The sequence below is a fragment of the Cryptotermes secundus genome, unplaced genomic scaffold, assembly GCF_002891405.2.
Source record: "Cryptotermes secundus unplaced genomic scaffold, Csec_1.0 scaffold2039, whole genome shotgun sequence".
In the NCBI taxonomy this organism is placed as follows: Eukaryota; Metazoa; Arthropoda; class Insecta; order Blattodea; family Kalotermitidae; genus Cryptotermes; species Cryptotermes secundus.
Window position 1 is genome coordinate 94,969 of NW_019743185.1, and position 16,595 is coordinate 111,563.

The window sequence follows — 16,595 nt, forward strand, 5'->3', positions numbered from 1 at the left end:
ATATTATTCTAGGCCGCGCCATAGCTCAAATGGTTAGTTGTTGGCTTCCCACTGTGGCGGCCAGGGTTCGATCCCGGGGTCTGGTCAAGTGGGATTTGTGGTAGACAAAGTGGCACTGGGGCAGGTTTTCTCCGAGTACTTCGGTTTCCCCTGCCAATCTTCATTCCACCAATTGCTCCACAATCACCCTCACCTATCATCTGGGGCTGGTACAATAGGCCAGAAGTGGCCTCAGTACAAGGGACTTCGTCCCACCCCACTACCAATAAAAAAATATTATTCTCCCACCAATGTCTAGGTCTTCCTAGTGGTCTCTTTTCTTCTGCCATTCCCACCAAGATCCTATATGCATTCCTCTTAGCCTGACGTTTTCTTTTCTCTGGGTAATTTTACAAAACTGCCAACACCTCAGGATATGGACCAGTGGAGGGCTCTTGTGAACATGGTAATGAGCCTTCAGGTTCCATAAAATGCTGGGAAATTCTTGAGTAGCTACAGAATTGGCACCTCCTCCAGAAGGGCTCAGCTCCATGAGTAAGTAAGTAAGTAAGTAAGTAAGTAAGCCAATCTATAAGCTATATAATGTTGCATGACATAGATAAATGATGAATGGAAAAGGATTTGGAAGGGACTGGTCATGGCCTAATCAAGGCATTATCCTGGAATTTGCCTAGCAAAATGACAAAAAACTTCAGTCAGGATAGTTGGTGTCCTAGCTGAGATCATATATGTTAATTTGGATATTCTGAGATCATTCTAATGTGAGATATTTCTTGGTACTTCAGACTATACATGACACCTCATCCAGACATCCTTATTTTCTGCTGTAAGTCATATTTCTACAAAGGATGACTTTAATTCTGAAACATCCACTGCCAACATATCATCATAAAATGAAAACAAGCAAGTTTATTCAATGAAATCAGATTTAATCTAAAATACATGTTCAGTATAACAATACACCATATAAAAATCAGATCATATGCATGTAGATATGAATTAATTTTTGAGACATCAAACACAAACAGAAATGAGTACCAGGAGTCTTCCTGGGAGTAAGGAGCAGCTGGCGTGTAAGACTGACCTCACCACCAACTGTGAGCTGATGGGCTAGAAGATGTGGGAGCCTTGATGTCTCGCAACCCTATGGGCCTCCACGGCCTGTTACAGGGATAGCCTCACCTTTTATTAAGTGACATATATGAGGTTCTGACAGCAGTGACCTTGAAGAGTACTGTCTTCTGGTATGTTATGCTGTACAGTCCGATAGAAGTTTGACAATCCTGAGGAATGCACTAGGCAGTACATACCTCTGACATGTTTGGTATTCTTCAACTGTACTACAAGTTGTTACATTAAAGAAGATAGTACTCTTGAAGGTAAAATAGTTTTTAATTACCACTTCCGTTGCATTAGTTATAACCAATGTGAAGAAATAAATATTGACAGTTCAGAGAGCAACCATGCTTAATGTCACTCAATAACTTTGGTGCTATTTTGAAACATCACTTTCATATAGGAAAGTGTACACAAATTAAAAAAAAATATATTAAAATGCATATTAGCTGCCACATACACAACCAGTATAGAAACAGCAAACTTCAAATACAGCATAATTTACATGTACACGTACGTGTGTTTAATTTACTGTATGTTTGGTCTGAAATACAGTTAACTTTGTAGCCAGCTTTCTTCACACTACACCAGTGATATACTTAAGTCCTTTAAGGAAATAATAGCTGTCACTGGTGAATAAATTGATTATTTTGTGGGTGATATTTACTTTATGGCACACAATATCTGATAGTTTCAATTTACGAGAGCTGAGAATGAAAAAAGACATTACTACAGATATTCAATATCACTTTCTAAACTAACACAATTTCGGTGAGATCTGGTTGTAAATTTCATTTACTTGAAAAGTTGGAAGCATAAAGTGACATTTTAAATAAACTACAATTTAATATTAGGAAAGTCCTAAATGTCTTTAACATAAGAAATAATTTATAATGTTGTACTCTATAATCACATAACTTATGTTACAGTAACTCACAGCATATACGAGGAGCGTTCCGTATATAATGCCTCCTATTTTTTTTTAATGAAAACTATAACAGATACAGAAAGCAAAATAATGCAGTTAAATAGAGCAAGATTTCAGCTACTTACAGTTATTTTTCTACATAATCACCATCATTTGTTATGCACTTTTGCCAGCAATGAACAAGAGCCTGTATGCTGTGCCTGTAAAAGTCTGTGCCAGCAGAGGCTAGCCACTTTCTTACAGCTGCAATGACAGCATCGTTGTCTGAAAAATGTTGGCCATGCAATCCGTCTTTCATAGGCCCAAAGAGATGGAAGTCTGAAGGTGCTAAACCGGGGCTATAAGGTGGATGTGGTAGGACAGTCCAGCCAGACTGGTATGGGGTCTAGCGTTATCGTGTTGCAAGCAAAAGGGTGTCTGCTTCTCTGCTCTGACTGGGGAAATGCAGGCTTTAAGTTTAGTCAGCATCATCTTGTAGCGTTCAGAATTGACAGTCTCATCAGGCTCCAGGAAATCCAACACAATCACACCATACCTATCCCAAAAGACCGTGCACATCCCTTTCCCTGCCAATGGCTGTGGCTTGAACTTCCTTTTCTTGGGGAATCCGGATGTCGCCACTCCATGGACTGTCTTTTGGATTCTGGCTCATACTGGTGACACAATGCTCATCTCCAGTGATGATGCTGCCCAGAAACTTGTCACCTTCAGCCTCAAACTGGTGCAACAGGTCCTGACAGACTTCAATTCGATGGGTTTTGTGTAAGCATCCGCAGGACCCACCTGGAACAAACTTTGTGATAATCCAGCTTCCCCAACACCATTTCCAATGCATTACAGCCGATATTAAGCCATGCACACAGTTCCCCGGTCATTATCCGCCGATCTGTATGGATGAGCTGATCGAGGTGCTGTTAATTGTGAGGAGTGACAGCTGAGCAGGGACTCCCAGGGCGTGGTTTGTCGTGCACTTTACTTTTGCCACTGTTGAAACGCACTACCCACCATCTCACTGTGCTGACATCCACTGTATTGTCTCCGTACACCTTAGCAAGTGTCGATGGATGTCAGTGGGTACAATTTGTTCAGCAGTGAGAAATTCAATAACACATCTCTGTTTTGTACACACTTCCATGCCAGACGCCATTTTGGTAGACTGCTCTTCTGTCGCTATCTGTCGCATGTCAACCAAACTAACAGCACATTGGCGGGAAGGTTCAACCTTTACTACAACACCACCATCCAGCTCAGATGTTACAGATTAACACAAAAAATAGGATGCATTATATATGGAACGCCCTTCGTATATAATTTTGGTCAACATTTCCCTAAAATTAACACCTAATTTCATAAACTCATAAAATATGACCATAACAATGGTCAGTGGTACATTTTAGATTCTGAAGGATTAGGAATTATGAGACTCCAATCAGGATACTAATGTAACCCATTCTAATACTGCAACAGTTCAATAGCTTTATGCTCCCTGTATTTTATTTAATTCTCCAAGGTAGCAGATACCTCTCAGATTTATATAAAATCAAGAAAATTAATAACAATCGTTATGTGGGTGATTGGCACACCAAAGGAATGGCAACAGAAATGCAACAGAACCTTGAGAATAAGTATGTAGTCCAAGGAATAGTGAAATCAGGTGCAGATCTGGAAGTGATATTATATATGTATGTGCTTTTCATTAACATATTCTTTTAGAAACAGTTTGACAATTAAAACCTGACTGGTTAATACTGCAAAAAAGTTTTAAAATCTGACATCCAGTAATTGTATTAGAAAGTATTCACTGTGATAAACATTTTGGTTTCATTAATATATTGTCCGAAAAAATAGTCCAGCAGATTATGCTGTGGAATGACGTCAATACTGATATTTTGAAATTTTCAAATGCAAGAGAATTTTCTGGAATGTACGTGTAGAAGGAAATAACAGTGTTTCCATTAAACATACCAACAAACCGCCTGGTACCTAATAAGACTGTGACACATCAATATTAATACTAAAAACTCTGATTTTGAATATCTGTAAACAAAGTTTATATTTTGTATAATGGTATAACATATTGTTTAAGACTATTATTTGAGACCGTTAACAATTGGAAATAAAGCATATGCTGCACATTTAACACTGCTAAAAAGCAAACTTATTTGTAAAACAGCCAAATTAAGATTATACAAGATGGTAATTTGACCAACAGTAACCTAACCTATGCCTGCGAAAACTGGACACTCAAAGAAGCCATTAAACACAGACGTTTAGTCTTTGAAAGGAAACTTCTAAGAAAGATCTTTGGACCCTCAAGAAACCATGATGGCTCCTGGAGAATTAAAACAAATGACGAACTAGATACTCTAATAAAAGAAAGGAACAGTTAACTTCATCAGAGCCAAAAGAATAAGTTGGCTTGGATACATCTCAAGAATGGAGGCTGGATGAACAGTTAAAAGAATATATGACTGGCAGCCACATGCCTTAAGAAAGAGAGGCCGACCTAAGATCAGATGGAAAGATGATGTAAGGGAAGATCTAAAGGATTTAGGAATTTATAACTGGACAACTCGCACACAAGACAGAAGTAGTTGGAAGGAAATTGTTGAGCAGGCCAAAGCATTCAAGAAATGAAGTTGTTAAGCCTTATGAATGAAGAATAGTTGAGACATCTATCATCCTAGCTTATTAACACCACTACATTCCAGAAACAAGTGCTATTTATGTGAGAAATTTCGGGTTACCATGCTGGTAAAAATAAAGATTACAGCCTTGTGGGATGTGTAGTTTTGTAGATAGATAACTAACATTTTAAAGGAACCTCAAGATAGTATACTTGGCCAGTCTGAGGTACACGTTTGATTGCTGTAGTTTGAATCCCAGTTTGATGATAACTGGCTCAACAGATAGCATTGTCAGAGACATGTGCATGTGAGTGCTGATTTTAACTTTAAATGGTAGTAATGTTTCAAGTTAATTGTTGCATGGGAAAGTTTAGTAGCTCAGTCAAGCCAGCTCAGATCCTTAGTTACATTTGACAAGTGGGTCATTCCATGTGAAATCATCCAGAGAGGTCTCTCACCATTAAAAAAAAAAAATTCAAAATTTGTACACTTATTTCTACATATTTTCACACCTCAAAAAAATGTTAAAAAACTGTGATCCCCTCGGTTCTCCCGGTACAGCTGTTTTTATAATGCGAAAAAACGCGTTTTCGGATCAAATGGAGGTTTGCGTTATCTTCTGTATCTCGGTAACTATTGAAGCTAGAGACTCCAATGAAAAACCAATTTGTTCCTGATATGGACAACAAATCATATCATTACAAGATCTTACTCAATTCACTTTCTCTAGGTGTAATTAAGCTTGAAACTTACCTATCGATTTTGGAAAAAACGCTATTTTTCACCTTCAAAAACCAATGGGAGGGGGAAGTATCAGATCTGTGGTTTCTACCCTTTGTTTTCTCCTACATGAAGAATATAATCACATAGTTTTGAGCAGCATACCTATTTTCTGAAATTTTCCAGGAGCTTCCAAACTTTGCTCTGGGCCCAAAATCGGCCATTTTTAACATGTCATATCTCCGGTGGAGAAGCTCCGAAAATTTTGAAATTCATAACAAATAGTGCACAATTCTAAAGCAACTTGAAATTAAAATTGCAACTTTTATATTCAACTAATAGCGAAGTTTCTATAATGCGAAAAAACGCGTTTTCAGCTCAAATGGAGGTTTGCGTTATCTCCCATATCTCGATAACTATTGAAGCTAGAGACTTCAATAAGAAACCGATTTGTTCCTCATGATATGGACTACAAATCATATCATTACAAGGTTTCACTCAACTCACTTCCTCTAGGTCTAATTAAGCTCGAAAATTACCTATTGATTTTGGGGAAAACGCTATTTTTCACCTTCAAAAACCAATTGGAGGGGAAATTATCAGATCTGTGGTTTCAAGCCTTTGTTTTCTCCTACATGAAGAATATAATCACATAGTTTTGAACACCATACCTATTTTCTAAAATTTTCCAGGAGCTTCCAAACTTTGCTCTGGGCCCAAAATAGGCCATTTTTAATATCTCAATCTCCGGTGGAGAAGCTCCGAAAATTTTGAAATTCATAGCAAATAGTGCACTACTCTAGAGCAACTTGAAGTTAAAATTACAACTTTTATATTCAATTACTAGCGAAGTCGTGGGCACTTTGAATAATAAAAAAAAAATAATAATAAAAAAAAACCACACCCCAATACCTCAACAATTGGCTTACCTGCATCCAATGGTATTAGTTCTTTGTGTACTCCGATGAATATTTTCCAGTTTGTTTGAAAGTACACGTAGTTCAGTAAGTGTCCACTATCACGAATTCTTCGAAATCATCGGACTTGGATGTTTTATAACACCTGACTGTGTTTTCCTCCAGATGGACGACCCAGTGTTTTTCTCTTGTGTGAAGCACAGTTTGCACTTTTGGAACATGCTTTTTAGAATGATTTAATTTCTTGCAACTTCCTCTTTTGGCACAAGAAAGTAAACTATTCCTGGGATATTTTCTGTGCAGAAGTTCCATTCTGCTTCAAGTCCGAAGTCTTCATAGTGATGACATAAATTGGAAAGATTCTTTTTGTTTTTATATTGGCTTCCAGCGCCATCACTGAAATAAGTAACTTTCCTGACTGAAGGCACATTTTCTTTTATATCGGCGTTAAGAAATTTTTGGAACACATAAACTGTGGCTCTATCGTGCTTTACATGATCACTGATTATACACAAGCTTGGGCATTTTGTTATACTGCCCGCCTTGTAGTATTACACAAAAGGGTGAAGTGTAGCCTGTTGATTTACCCAATGGAAACTTTGAATCTCGTCTTGAACGAGAAACGAACAAATTTCTGCAAAATCTGTAAAATTTAAAGTGCCCACAACTTCGCTATTACTTGAATATCAGAGTTGTAATTTTAACTCCAAGTTACTCTAGAATAGAGCATTATTTTCTATGAATTTCAAATTTTTCGAAGCTTCTCCACCGGAGATATGAGATGTTAAAAATGGCCGATTTGGGGCCCATAGCAAAGTTTGAAAACTCCTGGAAAATTCTGGAAACTAGGTACGGAGTTCAACCTATGTGATTATATTCCCCATGTAGGAAACAACAAAGGGTAGAAACCACAAATCTGATACTTTCCCCCTCCCACTGGTTTTTGAAAGTCAAAAATAGCGTTTCTCCCAAAATCGATAGGTAAGTTTCGAGCTAGACCTAGAGGAAGTGAGTTGAGTGAAATCTTGTAATGCCATGATTTATAGTCCATATCACGAGGAAAAAATTGGTTTCTTACTGGAGTCTCTAACTTCAATAGTTATCGAGATATGGAAGATAANTCCATTTGAGCCGAAAACGCGTTTTTTCACATTATAGAAACTTCGCTATTAGTTGAATATAAAAGTTGTAATTTTAATTTCAAGTTGCTCTAGAATAGTGTACTATTTGTTATGAATTTCAAAATTTTCGGAGCTTCTCCACCGGAGATATGACATGTTAAAAATGGCCGATTTTGGGCCCAGAGCAAAGTTTGGAAGCTCCTGGAAAATTTCAGAAAATAGGTATGGTGTTCAAAACTATGTGATTATATTCTTCATGTAGGAGAAAACAAAGGCTTGAAACCAGAGATCTGATACTTTCCCTTCCCATTGGTTTTTGAAGGTGAAAAATAGCGTTTTCCCCAAAATCGATTAAGTTTCGAGCTTAATTAGACCTAGAGGAAGTGAGTTGAGTGAAACCTTGTAATGATATGATTTATAGTCCATATCATGAGGAAAAAATTGGTTTCATATTGAAGTCTCTAGCTTCAATAGTTATCGAGATATGGGAGATAACGCAAACCTCCATTTGAGCCGAAAACGCGTTTTTTCACATTATAGAAACTTCGCTATTAGTTGAATATAAAAGTTGTAATTTTAATTTCAAGTTGCTCTAGAATAGTGTACTATTTGTTATGAATTTCAAAATTTTCGGAGCTTCTCCACCGGAGATATGACATGTTAAAAATGGCCGATTTTGGGCCCAGAGCAAAGTTTGGAAGCTCCTGGAAAATTTCAGAAAATAGTTATGGTGTTCAAAACTATGTGATTATATTCTTCATGTAGGAGAAAACAAAGGGTAGAAACCACAGATCTGATACTTCCCCCTCCCATTGGTTTTTGAAGGTGAAAAATAGCGTTTTTTCCAAAATCGATAGGTAAGTTTCAAGCTTAATTACACCTAGTGAAAGTGAACTGAGTAAGATCTTGTAATGATATGATTTGTTGTCCATATCATGAACAAATTGGTTTTTCATTGGAGTCTCTAGCTTCAATAGTTATCGAGATACAGAAGATAACGCAAACCTCCGTTTGAGCCGAAAACGCGTTTTTTCGCATTATAAAAACGGCTGTACCTGAAGAACCGTGCGGATCACAATTTTTTAACATTTTCTTGAGGTGTGAAAATATGTAGAAATAAGTGTACAAATTTTGAATATTTTTAAAAATGGTGAGCGACCTTTCTGGATGATTTCACATGGAATGACCCAAGTGCTGAAAGAATCACTCGAGTAGCAACGTCCAAAGTAAAGCAGAGAGTGTTTAATCAGAGTTCATATCAACATTTCCAACAAGACTGTGTAGTACAGTGGAGTGATAAATGAATGTGTGAATTTACCTGTAAGTAAAGGAAGTCACTCTGAGAGTGCAGCAGAAGAGTGAGAAGATTGTAACCTCAGTAGTAAACTAAGGAATACTTAAGAATACTGTCTATTGTTGTTTTACAGTATGTGCAAAAAATAAAGTACTGAGATGAAAAGACATCCTGTTGATACCACTGTCTATTCATGTGAGAGCCCCTTGCATGACAGAACCTTCTCAAATCCTGAAGAAATGGTCCGATCATCATGTCCCTGTAGCGATCTTGGGTGACGATAAGAGCATAGCCTTCCTCATCCTCAATGAAATAGGGGCCTAATATACCTTGTGCTGAGACGGCACACCATATCGTTAAGCGTGTGCTATGTAGCGGTTTCTGGACAGTAACATCTGGCCACTCAAAACCAAGGAAGCGAGTTGTCTGGAGGCCACTTCTATATGAGCGGAAATAATACTCAACTATGAATACTTTTTCCTCTGTCGAGAGACCCATTTCCAACAACTGTGCAACACAACCTCCTTTTCACTACTGGGAATACGTGCGGCTGGAGCTATGCCCCGTCAACAAATGCACATGCGTGTTCGAGATGTGCGAGTTTCAGTACTGCATGCTTTGGCGCATACTGTATTTATGTGAACTATTACAATGATGAACCAGTGTCACCTCACTTCCTACAATGTATAGAAAACTGTGAGATCCACATCTGTTCTCCAGCTGGAGCATCAAGTATCACCACTAAACCAGTTCTAAGGATGGTAGCCACATGCAAGTATACCAGAATTACACTGCTGGCAAAGTGACAATGATCATGATTTGCAGTAACAGCTATAATAGAATAACTTCTGAGAATAGCTCTTCCTGGGGATCCAGCAGGGTAGGTTTTCTGCTGTTAATCTCAAGATGCAAACAGAACCAATTTCTGAAACATAACATTCTTAAGAAACAGGAATAACTAACCAAGTCCAAAAGAGCAGTCTTATACAAAGTATCTACTATTTATCGTTATATATATTTGTAAATGAAACACACTTCCTTTTACTGAGTTTATCCTTGAACATACTATTCAGCTGACCGAGAGCAGAGAAAGAGAAAGAAAGACAGAATTAAGAGAGAACACCCTGTAAGTGTTTTGCCAAACTGCTCAAAAAATATCATACCAATTCCTTCAGAACCTAAAAAGGCAGAAACATTGAGAAGAGATGAATGAAGTTTTAATTCAGTGCCAATGCACTTACAACACAAAATGTGGATATGTATATGTGATTTTTTTAACATTATTTATTTGCCTTATGACATTCCTGATTATGTAGGAGGTAATGTAATTGCTCTAAACGGTTTCAGAACTTATGGTTTGGCTTTAGTGTTCACACAGCCAAACCATATTTAGCCTCAAAATTACTGACTCAGCAGATGAAATAAATAAGTGATAACTCATATGGCTTTGTAAGAGGAAATGCCATTTTCATGGAAGACATGACAGTATGAGCTTCCCAAACGTTTCTGCGACTTACAGCAGAGAAACAAATCTCTGCACACAGCAGAAAAATTCCAGCATATTCAGAAACTTGAGAAAACTTAAGACACATCGGTTTCACCAATGAGTGTATCTGTAAGATATGTGACCTTGAGGATTCGGCTGAAATATTGTTTTTCTAGTGGCAGATTCACTGTCCATGGCATGACTCTCAGACCACGTTCCTTCCAAAGGCGTACCACTTCTCTATAAAAGTAAATAAAATGTTACATCAATGATATTTATAATAAGAACATTACAAATTATACAATTTCTTTATTACAGACCGCCACAACACAACAATATAAAGGTCAAGGCTAAAATTAGCTTAGCTACATGTTTTGGCTATTAAAGCCATCATCAGGAAAACACATGATTAACATATTCACACACTACTGAACTGCACCTGCAATGGTAAAGCTGGATACTTGAATACCATGTATTATAAAATACATGGTATAAAAGTACAATGAACTATAAACTTATTAAAATGAAAGTTATGACATAAAAATAAGGTTAAAACTCTTCATGTGATATTCTATATCATCAAGTCAGTTTGTTGCAAATTTGATATATTCCCACAGACATAATGGTATATTCAGACTTGTATACATGCAATAAACTGCTTGGAGGCCTGTGGTACAGATGTAATATAGTTTTGCCTTTAATTGTTCAGCCACTGCCTCATCTTACAATGTGTTTGTCCTTTCTGTAGCGAATATACATTGCAAATGCTATTTCATGCTGGACCCCTTTGATTCTGGAGTGACACAGTGCACTCATGTTCCATCACAGTTCACTGCTCACTCTAGGAATGTGTTTTCCTCCAATTCAAACTAGTGCAGATGTCTGGCATACACAACAACATGCTCTGCCATCTGGTTCCACATCAATGATTTTGGTATTAACTTTATTTATTTAAGATTTGTTCAGCTTACTGTTCAAATTCACAGCTCCAAAAAGAAACCTTAGCTGCAATTTACTTCTAATGCTTAATCTGATATCTGAGACATGAAAAGATTACTGACTCTGGGAGAAGTCAAGCAATTGTACTCACTGTGAGATGGTATCCCTCAGTAAGCCCACCAGTGATGTGCCCAGAAAATGATGATAGAAATTGTGCAGTGCCCACTCATCCAACAGGTCTACCGAACGAGCAACATAATGGCGGACAGGATCATCATACCTATATTGCCCATCTCCATTGGTACCATTATAGAAGAGCGTTGCAAACCTGTGAGGTCTCCAAGCAAGCATGCAGGTAATACGGGGATCCTGAAGCCGGACCTGCAGACAGGATTAAGAAGGATTGGGAAGGACAATCAGATACTTACGAAGTAACGGTGTCCTTGTGAAGGAGAATGACTGATAGACCCAGCACATGGTGAAAGAAGTTCTCATATGCCCATTTGTTGATCGTGTCCACAGCACGTGCTGCTAACATCTGCGGCAGGTTGTTGTAGCGGGGCTGACTTTCACCTTCCACTCCCGAGTACGATGCGGAAGCATACAGGTGTGGTCGCCATGCCAGAGAGCTCGTGATACATGGGTCTCCACGCCGTATCTACATAAGCCATTGATGCAAGGGAAGAATGCTAAGGCCCATGAAGCCATTGCCTCCAAAGTATGTACACGTTTAAAGTAAATGATACAAATTGTGGCATTTCTCAGTTTAGCAAACTCAGTGTGATCAGCAGCACTGACAGTCTTCTCTGTCTTGGAGTCTAATGTCAGTTACAGCCTACTGTACTGATAGAGTACCGCAGTTCACAATACTGATGCGCAAATGTAACAGATTTCAATTCAAGACTGAAAAAATCAAGAATATGTGGCATAGATGGCAGAACCAGTCAAAGCCTGAGTGCTTTTAGATTTGTTTGTAGTTTATTTACTGATGCTTTCAGCAGCTCTGACTACAGACTATGGTTCTCTCTGTGCTTAATTAATTAAGAATCACACCATGACGATGTATGGAGGAGTGACCTTGGCACTAGATGGTGAGTACTCAGCTTCACACCCTGACCACTCTACCTCCAGAGATAGAACCTCTGGTACCCATTAGACAGGATGCTGGGTAGACATCAGAGCCAGTCTGGACCCTCTGGAGAAGGGAAAAATCGTGCCCCTGTAGGGAATCCAGCCCTGGCCCTCCAGCTTGTAGCCCATTGCTATACTGACTGTGCTAGCCGAGCTCTTCAGCTCCAAATATATAGTATCAAATAGTATGATTAATGATTAGGAAACTGGATGTAAGTGTTGTGACCGATTTCAAGATACCTTCCTAGCATCTGCTTGGAGGGACCAATGAAAACCATGAAAAAACTCAGTCTGGAGAGTCAATGACCTGACTGAGATTTGAACTAGGCAATTCGCAAATGGAAGTCAGAAGTGTTGCTGTCTCAGCCAACTGGCTTGGTCAATGTGCTTCTAAAACATATTCACCATAAAATGAGAATTCTAATACCCTGCACAAATCACAGTGTCCATTTTAATGCAATTCTCTAGCCAAGCATCACTCTCGGAAAGGTCTCCAAGGGGTTAAGACAATGCCTTCCTGATAACCTTTATGTGCCACTATATTTCTGTTTAATAACTCACATTTGCATTAAAAAAAAACGAGTTTCAACTTGAATTGAGAAAGCAATAAACTCCATACACACAAAATTTGTTAACTTGTAATAAGTAGCATATTATATTGAAATGGAAAGAAATTAAAATATAAAAGAAAGCAATACCACGTTTCAGTATCCTAATATAATCATTTTAAACATGTAATATATTTATGTTACATCCAACCATATTTCACATTTCAGCAATATTGCTGCTGTGTAAGTTATGGAAATGTTCATGTACTCTAAAAGTTAGATGAATTCTGAAGTTACTACAGAACCCATCTTACATCAGTGTGATAATTGTTTAGAAAATGGGGCAAAAATCTTGATGCATCCCAAACTATTATGAAGTTCTACATATACATTTTCAATGTTTTATTCTCTATAGCATATTTTCACAAGTGGAACATGAGCTCTAATGTCTACAAGTGGCAAGGGATGAAGTTCAAAGAGTTCAACATTTCTGACCACAGTTTTCACCTAACTGGTTCACTATCAATTATAACTCTGAGCTACCAAAGTGGCTTAGAAGCTGTACTTAGATTAACATAACAGACAGTACCCTCAATAACTTTGATATGAATCCAAGCTACACAGAACTTTCAAGGATGAAGTAATATTACAGCACGAGGGTATCTGATATGTAGGTTTGCTGGAACAATTTTCATTAGGAGCACTATCTTCTGGGATAAAATGCCTTGCAGTCTGTTTGAAGTCCTCAGAGATGTAGATTGACTTTCAATGGTCTAAACAGCATTATACCCAATAAGATGGCCACTACTGTTAGAACCTCAAGTCCTACAAATGTTCATTATGCTTATTAACTTACCATGTAAATCAAGAAAGGATTGAATGATGAGACAATGGCTCTGGTATACATTTCTTTATGGTTCTTGTATGCATTATGGACCACAGAGACCATCTGTAAAAATGTTAAACTTAGCTTCATTTCTTGACTAGAATCAATATGGATTAATAAGAGACAGAGTAAATGGAAAAGCAAAGAAAGTCTACATTCATGACACTAAGCTGAGGGATGTAGTGGGATACATATGTACGTGGTGCGTTCAAGTTATAAGGTCTCTGATTTTTTTTTCTCACACAATAATCATACAAAAAATTTGAAACTTCTGTCACTTTTCAATGTAATCTCCCTGCAGCCGTACACATTTTTCACAACGTCGACACCATGATTCCATGGCTGCTGTGAACGCTTCTGTAGGAGTCTGTTTTGACCACTAGAAAATCGCTGATGCAATAGCGGCACGACTGGTGAATGTCCGATCACGGAGAGTGTCTTTCATCGTTGGGAAAAGCCAAAAATCGCTAGGAGCCAGGTCAGGTGAGTAGGGAGCATGAGAAACCACTTCAAGGTTGTTTTCACGAAGAAACTGCTGCATCGCATATGCCCGATGCACTGGTGCATTGTCCTGGTGAAAGAGCACACGTGCAGCCTTTTCTGGCCATTTTTATCGCAGTGCTTGAAGGAGCTTGTTCTACAAAACATCTTGGTAGGATGCACCTGTCACCGTAGTGCCATCGCTGTCCCAAACCATGGCCACCATCATTTTTTAGCACTGGCGCTTACCCAAAATTTTTTTGGTGGTGGTGTCTGTGTGCTTCCATTGAGCTGACTGGCGCTTCATTTCAGGACTGAAAAAAGGCATCCATGTCTCATCCATTGTCATAATTGATGAAAAGAAAGTGCCATTCATGCCTTCATCATGTGTCAACATCGCCTGGAAAATTGCCACGCGCCCAGCCTTGTGCTTGTCCGCCAGAATTCGTGGCACCCACCTGGAGGACACTTTCCGCATTCGCAGGTCTTCACGCAGGGTTGTGTGCACAGATCCCACAGAAATGCCAACTTTGGAGGCGATGTTTTCCACACTCAATCGGTGATCCTCCGAAACAACTTTCTCAACTCGCTCGACCATGCTGTCAGACCGGCTGGTGCGAGGCCGAGATTGTTTTGGTTCGTTGTCACACAACGTTGGGCCTTCTTTGAACTGTCGCACCCATGAACGCACATTTTTCACATTCATGACACCATCACCACACGTCTCACTCAACTGGCGATGAATTTCAATGGGTATCGCACCACGCAAGTGGAGAAAATGAATGATTACTCGCTGTTCTTGTAACGAAAACGTCACCATTTTAGGTAACAAAAACACTCCTCACTCTCGCTGCCACCACTAGAGTTCTGTGTGCCGTACAGTGCTGCCATCACTGTCACACATTCACAAAGAGTGCACATGTATTTTAAACTAAACCGCATGTGTCTATCTGCTCCCAGTCCTGAGAAAAAATCAGAGACCTTAGAACTTGAACACCCCTCATATAGTACCTACACTGTATGGCACTGGATGGCAGGATGAGTGATAAATGATGGGCTGGAAAGAATATGGAAGGTGTTATCCCAGAATCTGCCTGGAAAGACTAATGAAAATACAAAAACTTTAGTCAGTATAGCTGGTGTTTTCCAGCTGAGATTGTACCCAAGCAATTCCTGAATATAAATACAGTGTTACCTCTATACCAACCTGTTTGGTGGGCCACTGTTCTGATAAATAATATTCTACAGAAAGTTTCACTGAACAATTACAGTACTTTGTTTGGACAACTGTTCCGCCAGTCAGTCATCAATGCACAGTGACTTGCACATTAAAACCAAGTCTGCCCTTACACATCTGCTCTGACAATAAGTATGCAGTTCATTTCCTTAAATTTCTGCATGTTTGTTCTTGTAGTCAGGTGTCAGCATTCACTATGTTTGTGTGGAACCATGGCAAGATAGAGCAATGAACAATATGGTATATCTGATGCTACTGCTGCTGTTCAGAATTACACTAGGAATAAGAGCTCTTCATGAGAAATGTGTTCATAAACTGCCTTGGCAGTTTGCCTTCACCCAATAAACCACATAGATGTTCAAAAACTGGCATAAACCCTACTCAGTTATGAACATGAAAAACATCAACCAAAGCATCCATGAAAACTATACAAGATGGAAGTTGAGTCCAAAGTCTTTTCACTGTTTTTCCGAAGGAACTCCTCTCTCTAAAACACACATTCTTAAAGCTTGAAAAAAAAAATATTTTCCCACTGAAGATATTGATGGTGCACAATCTTCAACTACAGATCCAGTTCTGAAATTTATTTTCAGAAATATTCATGACTGAAAAGTTCAACCTCAGCTTCTTTTAATGATGTGGTTTAATATGAACTTTTTAACTCTAAATTGTGATAAAACACATTTATTACAATTCTTTTTAAAGAAGCACAGAGAAATAGAAATCCAAATTACATCAACCAACTCACTAATTACTAACATCAATTGCTCTAAATTTTGTGGAATAAATATTGATAGCACCCTGTCTTGGAATAATCATATTACTGTGTCATCATAAAGAATAAATAAGGCCTGTTTTGTAATAAAGCCCTTTATGTCATTAGATTCAATAAAGATGATTTACTACTCTTATGTACATTCGATACTGAAGTACGAGGGGGTACCCAAAAGAAACCGAACTTCTTTTTTTTTTAAACTTATTTATTCAAATTTTAAGCACAAATCTTCAATCCCCTTCAAAGTACTCTCCACTTACACTAATACACTTGTCTAGTCTTTTATTCCATTTTTCAAAACATTGTCTAAATTCATCTTTTGAGATGCTTGACAGCGCCTCCATCGTTTTTTCCTTTCATGTCTCTTTTCATTCGAGGAAACAAAAAAAA

General features: G+C 38.3%; 2 protein-coding genes across 7 annotated transcripts in view; one reads left to right on the forward strand and one right to left on the reverse strand.

Moving 5' to 3' along the window:
- Positions 1 to 2,234: 2,234 nt before the first annotated feature.
- The window catches only part of LOC111874079 (glycerophosphodiester phosphodiesterase 1), a 20,719-nt gene continuing 6,358 nt past the window's right edge, over positions 2,235 to 16,595 (reverse strand). For 2 of the 5 annotated variants that reach the window (XM_023869287.2, XM_023869283.2), the window contains 4 exons: positions 13,684 to 13,776; positions 11,577 to 11,806; positions 10,353 to 10,449; positions 2,235 to 2,827 (listed from right to left, as the gene is read on the reverse strand). In XM_023869287.2, the coding sequence (XP_023725055.1) occupies positions 2,693 to 2,827; positions 10,353 to 10,449; positions 11,577 to 11,806; positions 13,684 to 13,776 (555 nt within the window). In that variant the 3' untranslated portion in view covers positions 2,235 to 2,692. Of the gene's footprint in view, positions 2,828 to 9,221; positions 10,450 to 11,299; positions 11,530 to 11,576; positions 11,807 to 13,683; positions 13,777 to 16,595 lie in introns of those variants that run through there. The other 3 variants (XM_023869284.2, XM_023869286.2, XM_023869285.2) reach the window with 3 other exon arrangements.
- LOC111874078 (kinetochore protein NDC80 homolog) overlaps positions 11,821 to 16,595 on the forward strand; it is a 37,035-nt gene continuing 32,260 nt past the window's right edge. For both annotated transcript variants that reach the window (XM_023869282.2, XM_023869279.1), the window contains exon 1: positions 11,821 to 11,866. In XM_023869282.2, the coding sequence (XP_023725050.1) occupies positions 11,822 to 11,866 (45 nt within the window). In that variant the 5' untranslated portion in view covers position 11,821. The remainder of the gene's footprint in view (positions 11,867 to 16,595) is intronic.